The sequence below is a fragment of the Emydura macquarii genome, unplaced genomic scaffold (genome assembly GCF_026122565.2).
Source record: "Emydura macquarii macquarii isolate MOO-44397 ecotype Brisbane River unplaced genomic scaffold, CSIRO-AGI_Emac_v2 contig_2432, whole genome shotgun sequence".
Classification (NCBI taxonomy): domain Eukaryota; kingdom Metazoa; phylum Chordata; order Testudines; family Chelidae; genus Emydura; species Emydura macquarii.
Window position 1 is genome coordinate 1 of NW_027132569.1, and position 22,457 is coordinate 22,457.

Here is a 22,457-nt window from a genome sequence, read left to right on the forward strand (position 1 = left end):
TAATGGTGGGAAACTGCACCTCCACCATTAGACCATTCACTTGTGGGAGTCTCACAAGGATCAATTTTCTCTAGTTCTTTTCAACATCTACATGCAACTACAAGTGGAGCTTGGTCAGACAAAATGCCATAATGCCAGTCAAATGTAAGTGATGCATGCAACTCTACCTGTCCTTTGCCACATATGAGCAAACCACTAACACCAAGATGGCCAAATGTTTGGACAAGATAGTCTATGAATGTAGAACAACTGGCTGAAACAGAATCCAAGCAAGACAGTAGGTAGGGTGGTGGGCAGAGGAAAATATTTTGAAGCGTTTGCAGTTACGGTGCAGTCTCCTTTGGTTGAAGGTACACACTGACAATTGATCAACCAAGTCTTTAGTTTAGGAGTGTTTCTTGGGTTCTTTGCTGTTGATAAGGACTTGTATAGCAGCATCCGTGGATACACTTACGACCATCTCTGGTTGGCTAGGAAAGTCCGTTCCATCTTCGTGGATGAAGACCTGGCCTCATTTATTCTTGCCTCATCATCTCTTGGCTGGACGACAACAATGTGATATACCTGGGCATGAAGACTGAAGTGCTTAAGAAACTCAGCTAGTATAGAATACTGCAGTGCTTCTCCTCAGCAATACAGGCTACTTTGAGCACAGCAAATTTCTTTGTTTCTTGTTAATGACTTTCCATAGAATATCAAGTCAAATTCAAGATCTTAGACCTTATCTTCAAGGCTCTCCCATGGCCTGGTACTAGGATAGTTTAAAGACCCTAGGATGAAAAGCATGTCAACAACTTCATTTCCTGGAACCATGGAACTGTTTAATAAAGATAAAATTCATCTGTGTGCAAGACAGAACTTTCTCAGGGCCAGTCCTGACTGTGGAATGAACTCCCAAAGGACCGTCACAAACCTCACTGCCTTTGCTTAAAATGCAAAACATGCTTCTTTGACTTTGTCTCTCTAACATAAATACATGTATATTTAAAAAAAAAACCAAAAAAAAAAAAAAACCCCGCTATCAAAACAAAGACACTCCACTGCACACTTGAGAGAGAGGATGAGAGAACAAATGTGCAGCAGATGTTAGTCATGTTGCTTAATGCACAGCTGAAAGGCACTCAGTTACTATGATCATGAGCATGGTATAAAAACCTACATAATATAGTAGCTTGGAATCAACTGATAAGTATTGTGATCTTTCACCTTAAAATCTGCTTGGCCCTCAAGCTCCAAAAAACACATCACTACTTTTAGATTATGTATAGCATGAATTGTTTGACTTCCTTGACTTTTGCCTTATGAAAGGTTTTTTTCTTCATGCACGTTTACAGACGTGTCTTCAAATCTTACTTTTTAATACTGTTTATAATGTAATGTTGGTTTTTATTTAGTAAAATATAGGTACCTACTCAGTTGTGATATTACTTGACTTTTTTAAACAGGTAAAGCCCAGGATGTGGAAGCTGAACTAATAGAAACCCATCATGCAGAGACAACACAGTTGCATAGAAAAATTGCTGAAAAAGATGATGATTTAAAAAGAACTGTAAAAAAGTATGAAGAAATCCTTGAGGTAAAAGTGGTCTGATTCAGTACATTTCAGTATAATTCTGTTTTTAAACTTCCTGATGGGGTCCTTTTAGACAAAAATTCTAATCTTTATAGGAGATTTTTAAAAACACAGTATTATAGAAATGGGTTTTATGGGTTTTATATTTCAGATTAAATTTTTTTGGTTAGATTTAAATAGACTCTCTAGTTTTTTGCACCTAAATGTTTCCATTTTGCTAGTCCATGAGAACCTCAAATGAAACTGGCAAGGCACAAAAATAAGGCTAGTTTGCTTTTAGTGCCCAACCGATCCGGCAGTGAAATTCATAAACTCTGGAGCCCACGTAACTTATTCAAGGCCCCTCTTAGTATTGGGGTGGTTTGAGATGTTATCCACTCAGTAGCCTCTGAGACCTCATGCCACTCAGTTCCCAGGAACTCAGCTCAACTCCACTCCAATCTTTTCACTGAGGTTCCTTATTGGTGTACAATCAAACTACTCTTGAATTGATCAGTCTCAAACATAGTGGATAGGTACCGTTCATACCACACTTCCTAAGTTACACAGAAACCCCCTTCATTTATATACATGTACACATTGCATTCACTATATGTGATGTTACATGTTTTGGAATTGGCTTGATTACTTTGCAGGATCCAATCCCTGTACAGCATACTCTGTCCACTTGCTGTCTGTGTTCATGGATTTAGTAAATGGTTCCTGGGTGTTGCCCCTCTTATTTTAGCTAGCTCAGTCATTGTCTTTTAGCTTACTGACCTATTAATTTATCTTAGCACAAGCATTCTGTTTTCAGCCTGCTGATCTAGTTACCTCCCTAATCCAGTCTTCCAAAATGAGGACTCCCTGGGTTTACTTACACATGTCAAGCTAGGCCTATGCTTAGGTATAAAGGTCTGCACACAGGTCTGAATGTAAGAGCAATTTCCAAAGTGAAGTACAGAAAGTAAACAAGTAACATGAATGGTGAAAGGTACATTAGGTTTTAAAAGGGTTCAAGTTTAATAATCAAGGTGGTGTTGGTTGCATAGTAATAATTTAAAAAAGTAAATGGTTTTGTCCTGTAGTGTTCCATCAGTGACCAATGTGAACGACTGCATATCTGTCAGAGTTCAGAGGGATATATGCTATTTAAAAAATAGAAAGAATCTAAGGGCAGCAGTTCATATTCTGATTTTAAACCTCATGCAACCTGAAGACTTCAGTGAATGTGCCAAGTGTGGAAGGCAGGGTAGAATTTGGCCCAGAATCACTTTCCCTGATTTCATTGCCCAATTTATAACAATAAAGTTAATCCTTTTGTCTCATAATTCTAATCTCTGTGTTTTGGGAGTATTCCCACCTTTTTTTCATCCACTGTTTTGGATGGTTTAGACACAACAAATCCTGCATTCTGGCAGGGGTTAGACTAGAAAACAGTTCCCAACCTGGGGGTGCCAAAGATTACAGTGGGTCCATGAGGCTTCAGTAATATTGAGGTCATTTACCCTCCTGAGCTCCACACTGGGACCTTGAACTCCACGCCGGCTGGTGAGGATTTCTCAACTCTAAGATATCTTCTTGGAATAGGAAACATGGCTATCGACAAATATGTGTTCCCTAATTTTATAATAGGGACAAAATGGCTATCCATTATTGTCTCTCTGTATACCCCCTTATTAAATCATGATATGAGCAACAAATTTCATATCAAGTTTATTGTAGTATAAAAATGTGCAGTATTCTTTAACAGCTATACATGCTATGTTATAAAAGACCTAATAAGTTAAATTGTTTACTACTTATGAACTAAATAGAGCCATTATGTATGCTCCTGCCTATATAAATCTGTGATTATCTTTTTAAAAGTAGTTAGAGAAATTTAGTAATCTCAGTAAAGATGATTGTAATTTGACATCTGGACATCATAGAAGACAAAGAAATAATTCAGTCTAGTAAACTTCATGTGGTTTTATTTGTGAAGTACTTTTAATTCTGGCATTTTTCATCAGGTGTTTCCTTATCTTTAATGAAACACTGTGTGATAAAGGGTTTATGAAAATCCCTCAAATGAGAGGACTTGCAGATCAATGGTAGTCTATAACTTGTGTTCTGTGATCTTTGAAATGCAAATTAAAATATCTTGTTAGAGGAAAAATGCACTACAGTTAGGTTAATCTAGGTTTATGTGTGAGCTAAAAATGAAGGATCTCATTTAAAGTGTGTAATCTTTCATTTATCATCATGCCTCCCATGTGCATGGAATGCAGGCTTTGTGGTTAAAATTTGGGAAATTACAGTTTTATTGATGTCTTCATCTATCATCATCATGAAATCAGAATAGAATTGGTTTATATATTGCCAAAGTATACCAGATGCTTTACAGAGCAGTAAATCTATAGCGTGTGCTGTGTGGCATGCATGTGCTCTGTAATAATTTAAAACTCAAATTACTATATGTGATCTCATATTAAGACTGGTATAGGCCACTGGTCAGTTTTGTTACAGCATAATTAACTGTTTTGAATTGACGGGAACCATTTGCTGAATTTTTTAGCCGTATTCCATGACCGAGAATAATGCACATACAAGTTTGCTACAACTTATCCATTGAAATAATGTAGATTGTATAGATGATGATGCACATGGGTCAGAAAATGGCTATAGCTGATGTTTCAGTAGGAAAACATAAAGGAAACAGCTTTGTCAGATTTTGTTTGATCACTACAATATTACAGTAGTCTAAAGCATGTCTTGGTGCAGGCAAATCTAGATTTCATGAAAGTTTCAAGACATTCAAAGCTTTTATAAAATAACGTACTGTTGGGGGGACACATAGGCAATTGTTCATTTCAAAAGATGATAGTGCGAGTGCCAAAGCAGTTCAGTTACTGTGTGTCATGCTGCAGGATCTTGAGTATCTAATAATTCTTGAGCGACAGTCCTTGCCACAAATAACGCAGGTGTGGGGTACAGGGCCAGAGCAAGAAGCCAATACACTACTAGTGTTTGAGGCTTCCTCAAGCTTTTCTCTTTGCTTTCTCATCTACTTTTCATCAGCTTCTGAGTCCTTGGCAAAGCACAGCTGTCCAGGATGACCTGTTGCTAGCTATACTTTCCCAGCTTGCAGTGTGGCTTCGCAGTAACCACAAGTTCTCCTTACAGGAGATTCTTTGGAATGCATATGTTGTCCATCTGTTGCAGATTACAAAGCCAACGGAGGCATCTTTGAGAATAATGATTAGACTTGTCGGTTTTTCTTTCTGAAGTACTTCAGTGTTGGGAACTTCGGTTTCCAACTTAATATTTAGAATACCTCAAAGACAACAGGTGTGGAAGATGTGTAGCCTTCTCTTCTGCCTGCTGTAGGTGGTCCAGGTGTCACCACCATATAGAAATATACTCAGAACTCATATCTGGTAGACACAGATCTTAATGTTTGATATTAGTTTCCTGTTATCCCACACACGTTTGGTCACTTGGCTGAATGTGGTAGCTGCCTTTCAGGCTGTGACTTCACTGCAATGTTAACTCAAGCGTAGATAACGATTCAACTCCTCTCAGTAAGCTTTGTTCAGCCACACTGCAAATTAACAGTTGAGCTACACAAACTCTTTGGATTGCAATAGCATTACAGAGTGATTGGGTTTAGCAGCTGATGTGTTCTATCAACTCTAGCTGTAGCTTGTGGCCCCTGATAGTTCAATCAAGCTGAGTAGTTTTGTGTGTGGACAGAACATAAGTTATTACTTGAATTAACACTGCAGTGAAGACAAGCCCCTATAAGCATAAGTGAATTTTCAAGTCACATAAGCTGTTAGGAGCTTAAGACCTTGTCTAAGCTAGCACTTATGCCGGCAAAACTTTTGTCGCTCAGGATTGTGAAAAAAAAACACACCTCTGAGTGACATAAGTTTTGCTGGCATAAGTGCTTGTGTGGACAATGCAATGTCTGCTGGAGATGCTCTCCCGCTGGCATTGCTACCGCTGTTCATTTAGGTGATTTTATTAGTCAGTGAGAGAGCTTTCTCCCATTGATATAACACGGCTACACAAGCACTCATGCTAATAAAACATGTTGCTCAGGGGTATGTTTTTTTCACGCCCCTGAGCAACAAAAGGTTTGCCAGCATAAGTGCTAGTGTATACAAGGCCTAAATCTCATTGAAAATCAGCGGGACTTAGAAGCTTAAGTCATTTAAAATTTCACTCCATGTCTCTCTCTTTTATAAAGTGTCAAGCATATTGGTTAGAGCTGGGTAGGAATTTTCTATCAGAAAATGCCCTTTTTTGCAAAATCAAATTTTTCTTTGGAAAAACTTCAATTTTTCTGAAAAATGTAATTTTTTGGTTGGGAAAATCAAAATGATGGCATCTCGGCTGCTTACTTGGAAGACTCTTGTCAGCTTTCTTTTTCCGCTTGCTGAAAGAGAGAGAACTTGATGTGAACCTTCCAGGCAGGCAGCTAGCAAGCCAAAAATTCCATTTGAGTTCTCATGAAATGGAATCTTTTTTTTAAAAAAAATTCCGTTTTGGGCAAAACCTTGAAATTTTTACTTTTTGTCTGGAAATGGGACAGATTTTTTTCTGAAACTTCAATTTTCAATAGGACAGAAATTCCATTGTCCAAGCAGCTCTAATATTGATGATACTCAGTACTTTTAAACAGTTCACTCCTGATTCTGTCATATTGATAAAATCCTCTGTATTTATTTGCCATCTTTATTGGAGGCAGATTATTAGTTTGTAAAATTTTGAATACTGCTGAGCAGTACATAAGTGATATATTGGCATTACCATTATTAAGTTGACAAGCTAAAATCATCAAGAAATTCTGGAACAGAAGATTCCTAATCTTTCTTTCCATACTAGAGGTGTTCCCTTAATAAAACTATTTCCATTTCACTTAATGTATAGTCTGATTCATGCTGTCATACTGCACTATCCTGTGACTGCATCTTTACTGACATTTTAATGTTGTAATTATATAGTGATATATATGACTGACAATTTCAGACTTCCAGGGTACTCGCTCTGAGACAAACCAGTGGATTTACTGATTTGTTCATCTTGCCAAAATAAAAAGAATTTTTAAAAAAGTCAGGGCTAGCAGCTAAGTGTGTGCACTTCTACACAAGGGACCTTGAAACTTTTATTCTGCATTATTTATTCAGGAAAAGTATGTTGAAACTCATAATAGGGGTGATCTGCTTCTTTGCTGCACAATGATGTTGTTTGCCTTCTCAGTCTTTGGTATGTATGAAAACAACAGTTGCTACTATAGGTATACTTAATTCTGTCTCAGCACAATGGGATAGACTAGATGACCATTTGAGGTCTCTTCCATCCCTAGACTTCTGTGATTTTATTGGGCAGAAATTTGAGAAGCTGTATGAAGTGCCCAGAATGAAAGTGTGTGTAAAATCTTTAGGAACTGCATTTGCACCAAGACAACAACTATGCTGTGGTCACTACTTTGGAGGGGGAAGGGTTATGTTTGTGTCCTTTCTTGATTTAATAGGGAAAAGGGGAGGTTGATTTAGACCTCTTTAGAGCAAAAAATTAAATATATTTTATGGGACCAAAAATTAAGATGGCTTTGCTTGGGGTCTCAGTATGCTTATCTTTGAAAAAGAGGAATCATTATATGTTCTAGGACTGAAGAGAACTGGTACTCATAAAGTTCCAGAGGGGTAGCTGTGTTAGTCTGTATACAGCAAAAACAACGAGAGTCCTGTAGCACCTTAAAGATTAACAAATTTCTGCGGGCATAAGCTTTCATGGGCTGCAACCCACTTCATCAGATGCATGAAGTGGAAGGTGGATTGCAGCCCATGAAAGCTTATGCCCGCAGAAATTTGTTAATCTTTAAGGTGCTACAGGACTCTCATTTTTGCAGTATTCATAAAGTAGAATGTAATTTTTTGTATTTTCCTACATAGAATTGTAAAACACTTTACAGTTAAAACTACTTCAACTGTAAAAGTTTGACTGTAAAACATACAAAGAGGACAAATTACATACAGAGATGGGGTGGAATAAAAGAGCTGAGTTTCAAATTCTGTAAAGATGCAAGTAGATATTTTTACACTTGTCTGCAGAGTGCCTAGCACACACTTAGTTCTGCATAGATAAAATAGATTAATTACAACAGGAAAGGAAAGATACAGAGGTTTAGTGTCAATTTTAAACTGGAGCAATCTGATGCATAATATTTCAATAGTTCATAGACAGAGTTGGGAGCTGGATACGTGGAACACAAAAGGAAAACCCCTTTCCCATCAGTGAAAAGTCATTAGAATAGAATAGAAGAGACTGACATTGAAGGAGCAGAATGAGCAAGTGGAGAAATAGGCTATATGATCAGAAAGATAAGGAAAAGCAAAGACAGAGAGCACTGAAAATGACAATTTTAAATTAAGTTCAGTGAACAGGGAGTCATTGAGTCTGAAAGGAGATCAGATGGTCTCACTTCCTGAATCAAAAATGACTTTGACCACAGCATTAGTACCTCAGTGAAGTTCCAAGAACAGAGATTTAGGAAAACCTTAGAAAGAATTAAAACATTTGAGACAAGAAGTGATTAAGTCCCAGTCATTGTCAATAAATTGGAGCTAGAGTATGTCTTTTTCACAAATTCTCAATTTGCTTACATTGATCTATCTCCTGTACACCTGCTGGAAGTATTGAATATCACTTAAATGTTTTTTTTTTACTCATTAAGATTTATAATCCTTAGTAAGAATTTTTGAAAAGCTAGCTAATTGTTTTTGTGTTTGACAATTGACAATTTGCCAGTACTATCTGATAAACCCTAGAAATGTCATTCCTCGTTTTCATGGTAATATAGATTGAGCAGTCCTAAATTTTCAGTGGAAGCCTTTGTATTTTGACTTGAATCTTTTTCTCTCTGTATGAAGCAGAGTTATATTTTAAGTGCTTTTTGTCTAATACGATCAGAAGGTTATTACATGTTTAGACCTTAACTGTGCAGTATTTAAATTAATGCACTTATTTTTCATTCTAAAGGCTCGTGAAGAAGAAATGACAACAAAAGTAAATGAGCTGCAAACACAGCTGGAGGAATTACAGAAGGAATACAAACAAAAGCTGGCAGATGAGGAGAATAGGAACAAGGAAAAAGTGAGCTGACATTAATATTTATATTGGTAACTTTAGGCATTAGTTTCACAGTTTTCATGAGACCCTGTAGTTGCTGTTAATTAACCTTGGTTCTACTTATATATCAGGTCTTGGCTTTCTTGTGCAATTCTGAGTTCTTTGAAAAATCTTTTGCTGCAATATTTAATTTGATCTTGTTTTAATAGTTTGAATATTGGTTGTTTTTCCTCTCTACTCCTTTGTTTTTAAATGTTGACTTTTCAGTGGAAGCACTTGTCACTTGTTCAAGAGGATGCAATATAGCCTAGTTTGATTATAAGAAATTTGGAATTGGAATTCAAAAGGACATAAAAATGTTTCTGTACCTCAAAATAGGCCCAGCAGGGGGCAAATATTAAGCAATTTTTTATTCATGGAAGTATGGGTGTACACTTTGTCTTAACTACACTTCATTTTGATCCTGTTAATCTGCCTTTGAATTATAAAATATAATTGTTAAAACTAGTATTACATTGAATAGGGAAAAAATAAAAACAATTGAGATGACAATTTTTCTTTCTTCATCTTGCAAAAAAGTGCTCATTTTGCCTGTGAACCATTAGAAATATTTGATACTTAAAACAGCATCAAAAATTACATCAGTGATGTTATTAAAATGTCTTTGTGTGATCTTGACCGGAAGGCAATACACATTTTAATTCTTTCTCCTTAAATTAATTTACCAAAATAGTGTAAATATTATATATTATATAACATTAAGGATTTTTCTTTAATATAGAAAAAGCAGAAGGCCTTGAATTAAACTGTTGTAAACCAGCCTTGTAGTACCTCTTTATAGTAATATGCAATATACTGTGATTTTTTTAATACATTTTTTAGAAAGCCCTAAAATAGTGAGGCACAACAGAAGAATTTATCTCTAGGTCTTGCTTTTGTTCATTTAATCCAATGATTTAAATGTCATATAGTCTATAACTAAGAACAGTCATTTAATCCTATGCCGCATATGTTTTCTCGTGTTCATTTACAAATCATGCGGATTATATCTAATCCATGTGCGAGCAACTATTTTTCACTTATATTTATACGTTTAACTCTCCACAGAAGTACAACGATGGCATAAAGATGTAAAAAAATTCTGTTGCAAGTTATCTGTCTCTACATAAAGATATATCCATTTTGAGTTTTAAAAAGTGTGACATGGGTAAACTACTAATTTTCTCTCTCTTTGGAATCTCCTCACTTTCCTGGAGTTTCCTTGGCTAGCCTTGGAGAAACTCAAAGGAGTTGTCCCATCTGTGGAGGAAATAGACCAATTGGGAGAACTCTTAATTGTTGGCAAATAGCCTTGTAGTTTAACCAATAAATAGTACTGTGTCCATAGGAACGATAGTGTGGGGGTCTGTTTTGAAGTGCCTATATAAATATAATTATTGTATCCAAGTTATAAATACTTGCAGAAGAATGGGATTTTCAAAGGGGTCTGAAATAGTTAAGTGCCCTAAGGCCATTGAATTTCAATAGAGTCTTGGCACCTAGCTCCTCTATGCTCCTTTGAAAATCCAGCTGATTTTTTTTCTGACAGTGTATATAAACTTTATTTTCATCTCTCCAGTCTGATGACATACGGACTTTTTATTTATGTACATATTGGTACATATTTGTTCATTCATAAATTATTTGCTGATGCACTGAGATAGAGCCTTCATTGCATAATTGTTTTCCTGATAGAGAAATATTACTATTGTTTGTACAGACAACATTTGATGATCTTTTCACATTCAGATGAAGATATCTTAAGGTCGCTGATTATTTTTGTTTTCAGGTGTCTGATTAATCCTTTTAACTGTGTAAATGAAGCTCCATTTATTTTGCAGATGTTTAGGTATTAGGACACATTCTCATGCTCCCTGACCCAAAGAATGGTGTAGGTGTGGGGTATATGTGGTAGGGAATGTTTTTTCCCCCCTGTTTGGTTTAAAAGTTATTTTGCCACTGCCCTTTGTTCGTCCCCCAGCCATTTTCACTTCGGAGTTACTTTCTTAGGAAACTGGCTTTGCTGTTTACCTAATAACAGTGGTGTCACTTTTACAACGTTGAGGGGCTGGGTAAGCAAATTGTGCAGAGCCAGTGGGCCACATATATTTATATGAATGTGTACACATTTGCATAAATTTAAGTGGACTTTTTGTCAGTTTTATACTCCCCATGATGCATTAGAATAAATGGAACCTGTATAAGTAAAATATTTTATGACCATTACTATCCTTCATCTTCTCTTCTCTTTCTGTCCCTGTCTATAGTCCTTATTCCATTTTTCCTTTTTGCTATTTTTATGCTAAGTTAATAAAACTGTTCAGTGTTCAGTTCAAGTAAGTTAAAGTTACTCCTTATTAGGAATTCATATTTGTTAGCTATTGTTTCTTCACATCCTTCTACTTTACAAATGACTTTCTTGTGACACTCTACGACTGGGTAAATGTAGATCTAAGCCAAAGCTTGCACATAGTATAATTACTTTTAAAGTAAGTATAACATTTTTGTCATAACATTTGTTTTTATTCCATGATATGACAAATAAAATAATTATTCAACAAAAGCCAACATCTAAAATTTTTAACTGGGATGTCTGAAAATTTTAAAAATGAATGTTAACAGAAAAGAGAGGGTGCCTATTCAGGCAGGCTCCTGCTCCCACTGAGTTTGAGCTCCACAGAAGAACACATTCCCCAGAAGCACACCTTCTAGAATATGTAGAAAGGGAACTTCTCACCTGCAGATCTGAATCCTAAGGAATCTTGTCTTGCTGACGTGAGGGGCTCATAAAAGCAGTTGTTCCTGTTCTGCACTCCATCAGAAGGCATAAGTAGAATACCTCATGCGCTTAGTCCATAAAGTTAATCTAGTGTTTTCTGTATATTTCCACTCTGGGGAGATGCGCTGACAAGTGCAACTGAGACATTGAAACCTGGTAGAAGTGCCTTTAAAAAAAAACAACAATAAATCTCACACAAATGTGTTGACACCACTTAAGGTTGCTGAAATTTAATATAACCCATATGCAAAATATATAACTAAAACAACATTATTAATTAAAAAGACCCAAATCATTTAAAAAGATTGGAAGTAACCAGTTCAGGTAATTTGCATATTTACATTAATGTCTGACTCTCAAAGGTAATGATATTCTGAATAAGGAAGCTATTGTCATATGAAAATTTACCTTACACGTTTCCAATAGCAACCTGAGTAACTCACAGTTATAAGACATAATTTAATTTATATAGTTAGATATATGCATATCAATAGCATGTGTGTATAAAATATAGTATTCCCAGTAATGTTGATAGCATTTGAATTTCTTTGAATTATATCCTATGAGCATTCAGTTACCATTATTACACACTATCTGTTTTGTAGAGAGATTGGACGTATTGGCTTCTTCAGCTTTTACATTAAAATTGAGTTAAGTAGCTGTAGCTGAATAAATTGGTTATACTCCTTCCAATTTTATTGAAAGCCTAACTTACATTACTCATTCTAGACACATGTAACAGTGATGTAGTAAATTTACAGGACCATGGGAATTTATTTTTAAATGTATGCATATATATGTGATTTTGATCTTTATTACTGTAGTCAGTTACAAATACAAAGAATCCTGATTAGGTGACTGATTAATCCTTAATCTACTTGTACTGTCTCTTAATATCTTTGTATTCTGGTCCAGTGTAATTCTTCATGCTGGCATGAATTCTTTTTGAAAGATATTTGTTGTATTTTTATATTCTATCTCTGAAGATGCAAATGAAAAGCAGTGTGTTTAATATTGTGCCTTTTTTGTTCTAGGTAACAATAACAGAGCTTCAGGTAAGGCTTGAATATCATTGGTTTTGTGCTATCTAGATGTTTATATTGTGTTCCTCAGTGGATTGTGATTAGAAGTGCTGTTGTTAAGATTGCATATATTAACTGATGAAAGAAGGAAAACAAATTTAACAAAAAATGTACTTGCAGTGCAAAAATGTGCAGTGTATGTATAACACCTGATTGATGAATCCCATATGTGGCTTTTCTTCCAGACACAGCTAGCACAGAAGACAACTCTTCTCAATGATTCAAAGTTGAAAGAGCAGGAGTTCGCAGAAGAGGTAGGGGTCTTGTTTGAATAAGAAGAAATAGTGTTCATAAAGTCATAGAGTTTAAACCCAGAAGGGACCACCAGCTCATCCAGTTTGACTTACTGTATATTACAGGCTAACACCGCACACGCACACGCACACACAATTAGACCTAAGTATTACAGTCTGCAGCAAGCTAAACTATTACGTGCCACAGTCAGACAGTAGTGGGAACTGACTTTGAGGTCCCTGCAGTGGTAGGGAATTGATTAAATAAGATACTTGGATAATCCTGGCAAGTGACCACACACCATGCCTCAGAAGAAGGCAAAAAGCCCCCACCTCCAAAAGTCCCTGCCAGTCTGACCTAGGGAAAAATTCCTTCCTGACCCCCCCATATATGATGACCACTTGGACATCTTGGGCAGAAACCAACCAACTAAATATTTGAGAGGGAATACTTGGAGGAACCTCAGAGTACTGGCCCTACCCCATCTATTGTCCCATCTCCAGCCATGACAATTTCTGATGCTTCAAAGTAAAAAGACCAAAAAACCCCTAGAATATGTTTCGGATGGGTAAATCTGTTCCTGACCTGTGCAGGCAACCAGCTGAAGCCATAAAGCATGAACTTTAGGAAGATAAGACCTCACTCCTCTGACAGTTAAAAACCATCTTCTAATTTCCTGCCTGAATTTGTTTATGCCCATTTGTTCTTGTTAATAAAGTTCTCGTTATAGACCTTGTCTGCACTACAGAAATTTACTGTTTGGTACTCTTAAAATGATTGTAGCCCACTTCTCATCACACACAAAAGTGCTGTGAACACTTTACATCCATGTCAAAGACCTTCCGGGTTATACTTGCTGTCAAGAAATATAAACACCCTTTCAGTATAGCCTCCCCTGTCCTCCTCAAAATTTTAAAATAGCAAACAGTTGTCATGCATTTTAGCAAAAACTTTTTGAAATTAAAAGTTTGACAAGGCATTTAATATAACCATTATTCTTTTTCTCCTCCTATAGTAGATCTAAATACTGTTTAACAGCTAGCCTTAAAATGCAATCTTCATGGTTTTGTACTTTTTAACCTCTGAATAGTTCAGTATGAAAACACAATTTTTAATGTTTTCTTTCTTTACAAACAAAAAAGCATCCCACTTACATGGATGGTTGAGACGTTCGTTTTGTATATCCATTGTTTGTGTTGTAAAGCCATTTCAATTATGTTTAATTTTAATTGTGTATATTCATCACTTACCCTTTAATGACTGTTTAGATTCATATACTGGAAGACCGGTTGAAAAATTATGAGAAGAATGCGTACGTCACAGCAGTTGGAACACCATACAGAGGTAAAGAAAATTTATTTTACCATATATTAAATAAAATAGTCCTTGAAAGGAAATGGTCACACTTCACATAGCTTGAAAATGTTACATTAATCTTTTTATCTAATGTGACATTCAATAACTGCATAATGGCTGTTCAAGATCCTATGAGATTTACTGTGGAATCTTGCCCATATTTTGTCCCATTAGATCCTAATAGAGCTGTCATGTGATTTCATAGTAAATCACAGAACGTTTTGTGATAGTTATATTTATTGTGTCAATACTATAAGAGCTTTGTAACCTCTCTACCAGATCTCTTGAGAGCTTGTTATCTCTCTACAGTAAGGAATAAACAGAACAATCTGTGAAACACACAAAGTTGAAAGCATTTGATTGTGAATCTATGGTCTGATTATGGGGTGGCATTTTACTGTGTAGCCCTATACACATGCATGATGCAGTGCAATCAGTAAACCATAGCCCTGCCTCAGGAATCTTGTAGGTTACTTTGGACAGCTAAAATACTAAGATGAACAGGGAAATATCTGTTACTTTGTATGAATATGGTGCATGCCTTTGTGTTTAAGGTGAGTTACTTACTATGGGGTGGTTAAAGTAACCAAGCAGGAAAAGTAAAATAATGATCTATGAAACAATGGAGCACATACTCACATTATATTTACATATAATAACCAGATTTATAGTGGTGAAGAGGTGACTACGTGGCCTCAGCCCTGGCGACACAGCTGTTTTGCCAAGGCTGAGAGGAGATATCAAAGGGAACACAAAAATGTTAGCGGTCCCTAGGCCTAGAAAAGGGAGGAGTAAAAGTGAACGGCCAGGGAGTGTCAGTGAGTGAGTGACAGCAGGGCAAAAAACATAGATTGACAGAGAGACACAGGGACTGTAGCAAGCAGGCAGGGTCTTCCAAGGGAGAGCTGGGATTAGGCTGGACATACTTAAGCTATAGATACAGAGGTTAAGTTTTAACCTGTTTTCCTAAATGCTTTGTTCCTTCTGATACTTAAATGCTACTTTCTTTTAAAGAAGCTGTTTTGAGTCACTTTAATTAGCAGCTGCCACAGGTTTCTGTAGAAAAAGGCTTACGGGTGCCAAACACAGTTGGGCCTGTCTGATTAACACAGCCCAGATCTCTAGTATTAGAACCATCATAAAGTGTAGAAAGCCAGGCCTTTCACCTGATGCATGCACTCAAGACTAATAGGGGTGTAAAAAATCCAGTAACCATGACAAATAGGAGAACAGTAACTAAAGGCTAATAAAAAAAGTAGAGGAGATTTTTAAAAGGGAGGCTCGTCCCAAGAAATGAGGGTGGTATTAAAAAGTTCAGTACCTAGCACATTCTGGAGTGTGTGAGAAATAATAGTCACATCCTGTTTAGCAATACTAGACACACAAAAATGGGTAAATTTTAAGTCTGCTAAGGCCATGGGCTAAGATATAGGTGGGAGGAGATCTATGTCAAGCCTTGAGAGTAAGGGCAAGGAGCTTGAATTTCTTGCAGAAGGCAAGCTAGTAAAAAAGACTTGCAGGGAGTGATATGATCAATGTCAAGAGAAGAAGAGAACCATTTTGTCCTATCTGTTGGGTAATTTAATACATCATTTTCCATAAATTTTTTTCATTATTTAAAAAACAGTGAGAATAATTCAAAGAATGGCCAAACTCAGCTGTGATGGCTATAACTATATTGGTGATATGAGAAAAATATACTAAACTTTGTTTCATGTGGATGACCTATAGAAGCCATGTTACAGCATGGCTCATATGTTCTATTATCCCAGAAAAAAACATCCTTCAGATTAGATTTTAAATAGTTACACTGATTTTGTGGTAATGCAGTGGCCATTTTCTGTATCAAAATTTAAAAACAAACACAAAGGCGAGAAGTATAAAGTAATACTTAAGAATTTTTTGTCTTAATAGGAGTAATGATTGTTGTGTTAATTTAAACATCTCGTTCTTCTCATTGCCTGCTTTTTTGTATTTGTCTTAAAATTAAAAAAGAATCAACTACAATTAAATTGTAAGTAATACTAAAAATACATATTTAATTTTTATACATCTGAAGAAGTTAGCTTTTTAGAAAGTTGTAAAATATATTTTCACATTCTGGGTAAATGCACAACTGTTTGTGTGTTTCGTGACAGCTGCTCATTAAACTCGGATATGTAACAAGACACGAATGATTATTCTTCAAGAATGTAGTTTTTTCCTTTGTCCTAGTTATGGAGATCAGTGATTTCTGGTGGGTACACTTTGTGGAAGTTGCTACTTTGTGTATCTACGAAGCTCACTTTTCTGAAATGTCTATTATGTCGAGCATTTGGCAAAGTGCTGAAAAAAAGTTAAGAAACAAGCTGAATAAGATTGGAATTTACAAAGGAAGACCTTGCTTGTGTCTAGAATTAGGTCTGGTCTAAGCACAGCTTTGTTATCACTATATCAGATTAGAAACTGATATAGTTAAAGCAGTAAAACACCCAAATGTGGATGCAAATACACAAAAGTGCTTATATTGATATATCTTCATCAGACTAGTCCTCAGTCTATAAGACATTATAGTTTTTATTTTCTAGTCTTTTATCTTTCTTGTTACAGATTTTTGTAATACTTCTTTACCTTCAATTTTTTTATACCTAGGTTTTAAAGATATGCTCACACAGTGTAAAAGGATATTGCACTTTGAGCAGACTTGATTTTAATGGTGATTATACCACTATAACATAAACTATGATAAACACGTGTAGCTCTGTATTTGTGTGACTATAATTGAATGGATTTTTCTGTTGTACATTTTGGATTCATTCCCAACTGAAGTAATATTTTAAAAATGCTGAGTCAGATTAATACAGATGATGGTGATTGAAATGGATCATGAGAGGCACCATCAAGACAATCTGGTACATACCTTAACTCTCATGAGAAGTAACTTGCTCTGTAATTGCTTAATGCCAGGAAACTGTTACATTGGGGAAGAAAAGGATCTCTAAAAGAGAGAGCAAATTTTGAGTAGAGAAGGAATATGAAAATAGCGCCAATGTATTTAACAACATTGAGATTGAGAACTTCTAGCACTAATCCATAAATGTAAACTTGATTTGGGAAACATCTGAAATCAAAGTGATCTATAGGTCTAGACAGGAATATTTTATATCTGTAATGAGAAGATGAAGATGCTGCCAACAGAGAAAGTCTGCAGTTGATACTAAATAGAGATACTAAATGTAGGTAAAGTGATCTCCCTGAGACACCAGTAAAAGCCAAAGCCTATAGATCTGGTGACACTTAAATAGTAGTTGAGCAGTTGGTCACTATACTATTTCTAATCAGGGGAGAATCTTGGATAGAGAATTTTGACAAATCTACAATGAAGAGAAACCACTGAACATCTGTTTTACATAAAGACTTCTTTTTAATTCTGATCAACATTTTGAGTTGCTAAAATGGTTTTCTTGTTCCTTATGGATGGTAAGCCTATGGAAAATGAAAGTATTGTAGTAGTCTTGTAAGGAATTCATAGGTGACAATGTGTACACAAATAATACATTTGACTAAGAAAATTATCACCCATTTGCCACTTTCCCATGGCTTTTGCCACTCCCCTCTTCTGCATCATAACTGTTATCATCCTTCTTTCCTGCCCCTCCCCACTAGGTCTGTTTGCCCCTTCCTGGTTGCCCTTGCCCCTCTACAGTTCCAACAGCTCTACCTGCTCCTCTTTCCCCCTCCACCCTATCTTCCCACCTCCTTCTTTCAGCACAAATGTAGCTCCCACATCTGTATCTTCCACCTCACCTCTTGTGACATTTGCCCCAGCCCTTCCCCACCTCCCATCCCCATGACATCTGCTCCCTCTTGCCACCATTCCTAATCTCATGTCCATCTCCGTCTCTGCTGCCCCCTTTCCTCTTCTGTTGCTGTCTCTGGAACACCTGCTCCATATCCTAAAAGATCTGTCATCTATGTCGTCTTCCTATCTCGCTGCCTCCAGCTCTTAGGTCTCATAGAGACCTTCATCTGACACTGCTTTTGCAGTTGTCCTGTCTTACAGAACTACTGCACTGCATCAGACCATGGTTGGGGGAACTGAGCTTCTCTTCCATTCTTGCTGCTTTCACTCTTTCCCTCCTCCCCCACCTTCTCTTCCTTCCCAGTCTTTCGAACAGCACAGCATCAGACTCTTCTCTCCCTTCCCCCTCCATGATGCTTTAATCTACTGGCCACCCAGCTCCTCCCCAGCAGCCTTCCTCTGCATTCGACTTCAAGTTCTCTCTTCCTCTACTCACAGTCTCCAGCACTCATCCTCTGTGACTTCACTTTTCATGTTGAGAACCGATCTGACTCCTTGCACACCCTCACCTCTTCAGCTACTTGCAATCTGGTTCAATTCTCCCATTCACCTAAAGGGCTGGTCAAGAGACTTGGTCTTTACGAAGAACTGCTCTCTTCCTGATCTTTGTTGCTGAGTTCTCCCTCTCCAATCATCATCTGGTCTCTTTTAGCATTGCTTATCAGCCCTCTCCCTCATGCCCTGTCACTGGGCCTTTCTGTGATTTCCAGTCCAACACCACTGATGATTCTTTGTCTGCTCTTAGCCCTCTCCTCCCTTTCTTCCATTAATATGGTGGTTAATTCTTTCCATTTTTCATTCCTCCTTCACCCTTGAGTCTTTTGCTCTTTAATCACAAAGTCCACTGTCCCCTGGCTCATCCCTCAACAGTAGCATCCTCTACTCCTGAAGTCATGTTGTGGAATTCTCTGTTAGAAATTCTGTGGCCAGGCTGATTTTCTCTGCTACAGATTGGTTCTCTCTTCCTTCAGTTCTGCCATCTTCCTAACTAAATAGTTCTACTTCTCCAACTTAATTGAATCCCATGTCCTCAATCCCAGCTGCCTTTTTGCCGTATTTGACTCGTTCCTCAAACACTTCTCTCATCCTGCCTCTGTTCTTTCTGCACAAGATCTGGACTATTTTATTTTATTTTTTTTTGCAGGAGAAAGTTGACAAAATATGACATGATCTTACATTCCGCCTTGTGTAATTTTCACATCCTTTTCTTTCCTCTCTCAGAAGTTCCTCAGCTGCTCTTCTCCTCTAACCTCTCCTTTTGCCTCAGTGATCCGTCTCATCTCCTTATCTCCTATATGTCCTCTCTCTTGCCCTACCTTACTCTTCTCCTTACCCTCTCTCTTCCCCCTCTGGCTCTTCCCCCCTCACAATACAAACATGCTTTAGTCTCTCCCATCATAAAAACCAAATAAACCCACCCTTGACCCCACTTATTTTTCCAGCTACTATCCCAGTTCCCGTCTCCCTTTTATCTTTAAGCTCATTAAACATGCTGTCAGCATTCCATGTCTGGAGTTCCTCTCTTCCAATTCCATCCTAGATTGTCTGCAGTCTGACTTCTGCCTCTTGCTCTCTGTTGAAACTGTTCTCTCCAAAGTGTCTAATGACCTCTTCCTATCCAAAACTCAGTACCAATACTCCATACTCATCCTTGACCTGTCAGCTGCCTTTAACACAGTTCATGATGCTCTTCTTTGAAATCTTGTCCTTCCTTGGCTTCTGTGACTGTCCTCTCTTGGTTTTCCTTTACCACTCTAATTGTTCCTTCAGTGTGTCCTTTGGAGGAACCCCCTCATCCACCATCCAACTTTCTGTGTGGGTTTCACAGGACTCTTGTCCTTGATCTCTTCTCTCTATTCCTTGTCTCTGCATAATCTTGTTCACAAATCCAAATTCAACTACTATCTCTATGTGGATGATTCACATATCCACCTCTCTACTCCAGTCCTGTCTCCTTCTGTCCAAACAAATCTCAGTTTCTCTGACATTTCCATATGAATGTTTAGCTGTAAACTCAAGCTTGCTATGGTTAAAATAGAGCTTTGAATCTTCCTCCCCACCCCTCTCAGTCACTGAATACATCACCCCATCTTGTCTGTCACTCAGGCCCATAATCTGGGCATCCTATTCACCTTGGATCTCTCTCTAGGTCCTTGCATCTATTCTGTTTCTAAATCTTGCAGATTCTTTTTGTAGAAGATCTCTAAGATATGGCATTTCCAGTCCATCCACACAGCTAAAACTCTTATCCCAGGCTCTCATTATCTCGCATCTCAATTACTGCAACATCCTTTTCTCTAGCCTTGACAAATGCATTCTTGTCCCTACTGATATTCATTCAGAATGCTGCTGCAAAGATTATTCTCCTAGCCTGTCTCTTTGCATTTGTTTACTGGTTCCACTTTCTCTATCACATCAAACACAAGCTGCTTGTCTTTGTTTTCAAACTTCAAGACCTATCCCCCCCTCTACCTATCCTCTCTCATTCACTGGTGAGATGTTGACTCCCACCTCTATCAGCCTTCATCACCTACTTACTAATTTTTCAAATAAGCATCTTCATGCTCTCTTGTGTTCTGTCCCTCGTGCTTGGGAGGCGCTCCCTATAAACATCCACAAAGCAACCTCATTATCCTCCTTATAACTCTCTCTTGCCATGATGCCTTCCAAAAAACTTGACAATGGTTAGGCTTCTGGCATCCAGAGACTGCTGGTGTCCAGAGACTGCTGCCTTTCACACTGACCAGTATTGTCTCATTACTTCCTTGTACTCTCCCATTGACTTAGCTGTATCCATCTGTTGTCTCTTGTCTTAGGATGTAAGCTCTTTGGAGGTGGGACCATCCTTTTGATTTGTTTGTACAGCAATTAGCACAGAGGGGTCCATGCTTGGGGCTTGTAGGTGCTCTGGTATTATAAATAATATCACATTATCAGGGAGGTAGACTTAACTGGAAAAAATATTAAAAAGTGGAGTTATATTCTGTCCGCCTCTCAAACACCCCATCACCTCCACCCTCTCAGCCTGGTTGTTCACCCTTTTAAATTAGTCAGTTTTACTATATCATCTGTATGAAATAAAACGTTTGAATCTAGAGATCTGATCTTGTGAGTTACTGACTAACCTAACTCCCAGTAAGGTCAGAACTACACAAGCTTGTTTGAGACCCTTAAGAGTAAGAATTCTAATTAGACCAATTGATCCTGTGTATTTATTCAGATTTTTAAGTGAGCAAATAAATTAGTGTAATTTCTTGATTCAGATGAGCTGACACAAACTTCTGAATTAAATTGTAAGGGAGGAAAGTAGCAGCAATCAAGCAAATTCTATTTTAAATATATCTATTGCTGTGTGTTGGTGTAGAAAAAAGATCAAGGAATGTATTATTAAAACAACTTGAGAAGTAATTTAATATCTTCTATATAGCCATGCTGGAATGTCGTATATTCAGTTACAATTAATTGCTTTCACTACATTTTAGGCATTTGACACATTTGTCCAGATTAATACAATGTTTCTCTGCTTAGTTATATTTTATTCCAGTCACTTTCTAAATAAGAATAATTTTACATTTATTCTGACAGTCACTCATATAAATCTGTCTTACTTGTATTTACACAGATGGGAATCTCTGCCATGCTGATGTCTCTCTCTTTGGAGAGCCTACTGAATTTGAATACTTGCGGAAGGTGCTGTTTGAATATATGATGGGCCGTGAGACAAAGGTATGGAATGCTAAATGCTGTGACTTGAAGTGGTTTGGATTAGAACTGAATTTATCACTCTTGCTGTGTAGGCTTTGAGCACCGTATATTTGCTGTTGATGAAATGCTGTAACAGTAATAGACAGCGTGTGAAGAACGGGCTTTCAGTCCTGTGCAGAGACTGAATGATAGATCTTTGTTGTCTTTTCGCTCATAAGCCTTATGATGCTGTTTTGAAACCAAGCACCAGCAATAACAATTGTATTGAACTATATCTTCTGAATAGTTCTGAAGGAACAGAAACATGTTCCCAAAAAACCCAAGTAATCTATCTCCCAAGGGCATGTATCTTTCCTTGGTGGTGTTTTTATTAATTTTTTGAGTATTTTGAGTAACAGAAGTGAATGAATGACTCAAAGCCAAATTTGTCAGTGTATAGTGTCAGCCTGTGAAGTCCTTAGTCAGTTGGAATTCTAAATAACTAGTATGCATAGCTATACATAGAAATTGGTCTGGTTTGAAAAAGATAATGTCATAAGGTTTATCATCTAAGTAAGAGGTTTGTGTTGTTTAGATGAAAATATTTCCTTCCTGTGGCAACAAGCACCTATCCATAATACTTCCACTTTTCCATTTACATCTTTTAGATGGGACTAATGTTAAACACTACAGCTCTCAGTATTTCATTAGAATTCTAAATGAATTAACTTTGTTCTTTTACAGTATTCCTTATAAAATAAAATTTGCACT

At 37.1% G+C, this 22,457-nt stretch overlaps 1 protein-coding gene across 1 annotated transcript in view; it reads left to right on the forward strand.

Moving 5' to 3' along the window:
- Positions 1–1,445: 1,445 nt before the first annotated feature.
- Positions 1,446–22,457, forward strand: part of LOC137162584 (golgin subfamily A member 4-like) — a gene marked incomplete at its 5' end in the record, with an annotated part of 31,910 nt that continues 10,898 nt past the window's right edge. Inside the window, 6 exons of the mRNA XM_067562455.1 lie at positions 1,446–1,576; positions 8,582–8,695; positions 12,524–12,544; positions 12,757–12,825; positions 14,074–14,149; positions 21,625–21,728. Coding sequence (XP_067418556.1) covers positions 1,446–1,576; positions 8,582–8,695; positions 12,524–12,544; positions 12,757–12,825; positions 14,074–14,149; positions 21,625–21,728 — 515 coding nt within the window. The remainder of the gene's footprint in view (positions 1,577–8,581; positions 8,696–12,523; positions 12,545–12,756; positions 12,826–14,073; positions 14,150–21,624; positions 21,729–22,457) is intronic.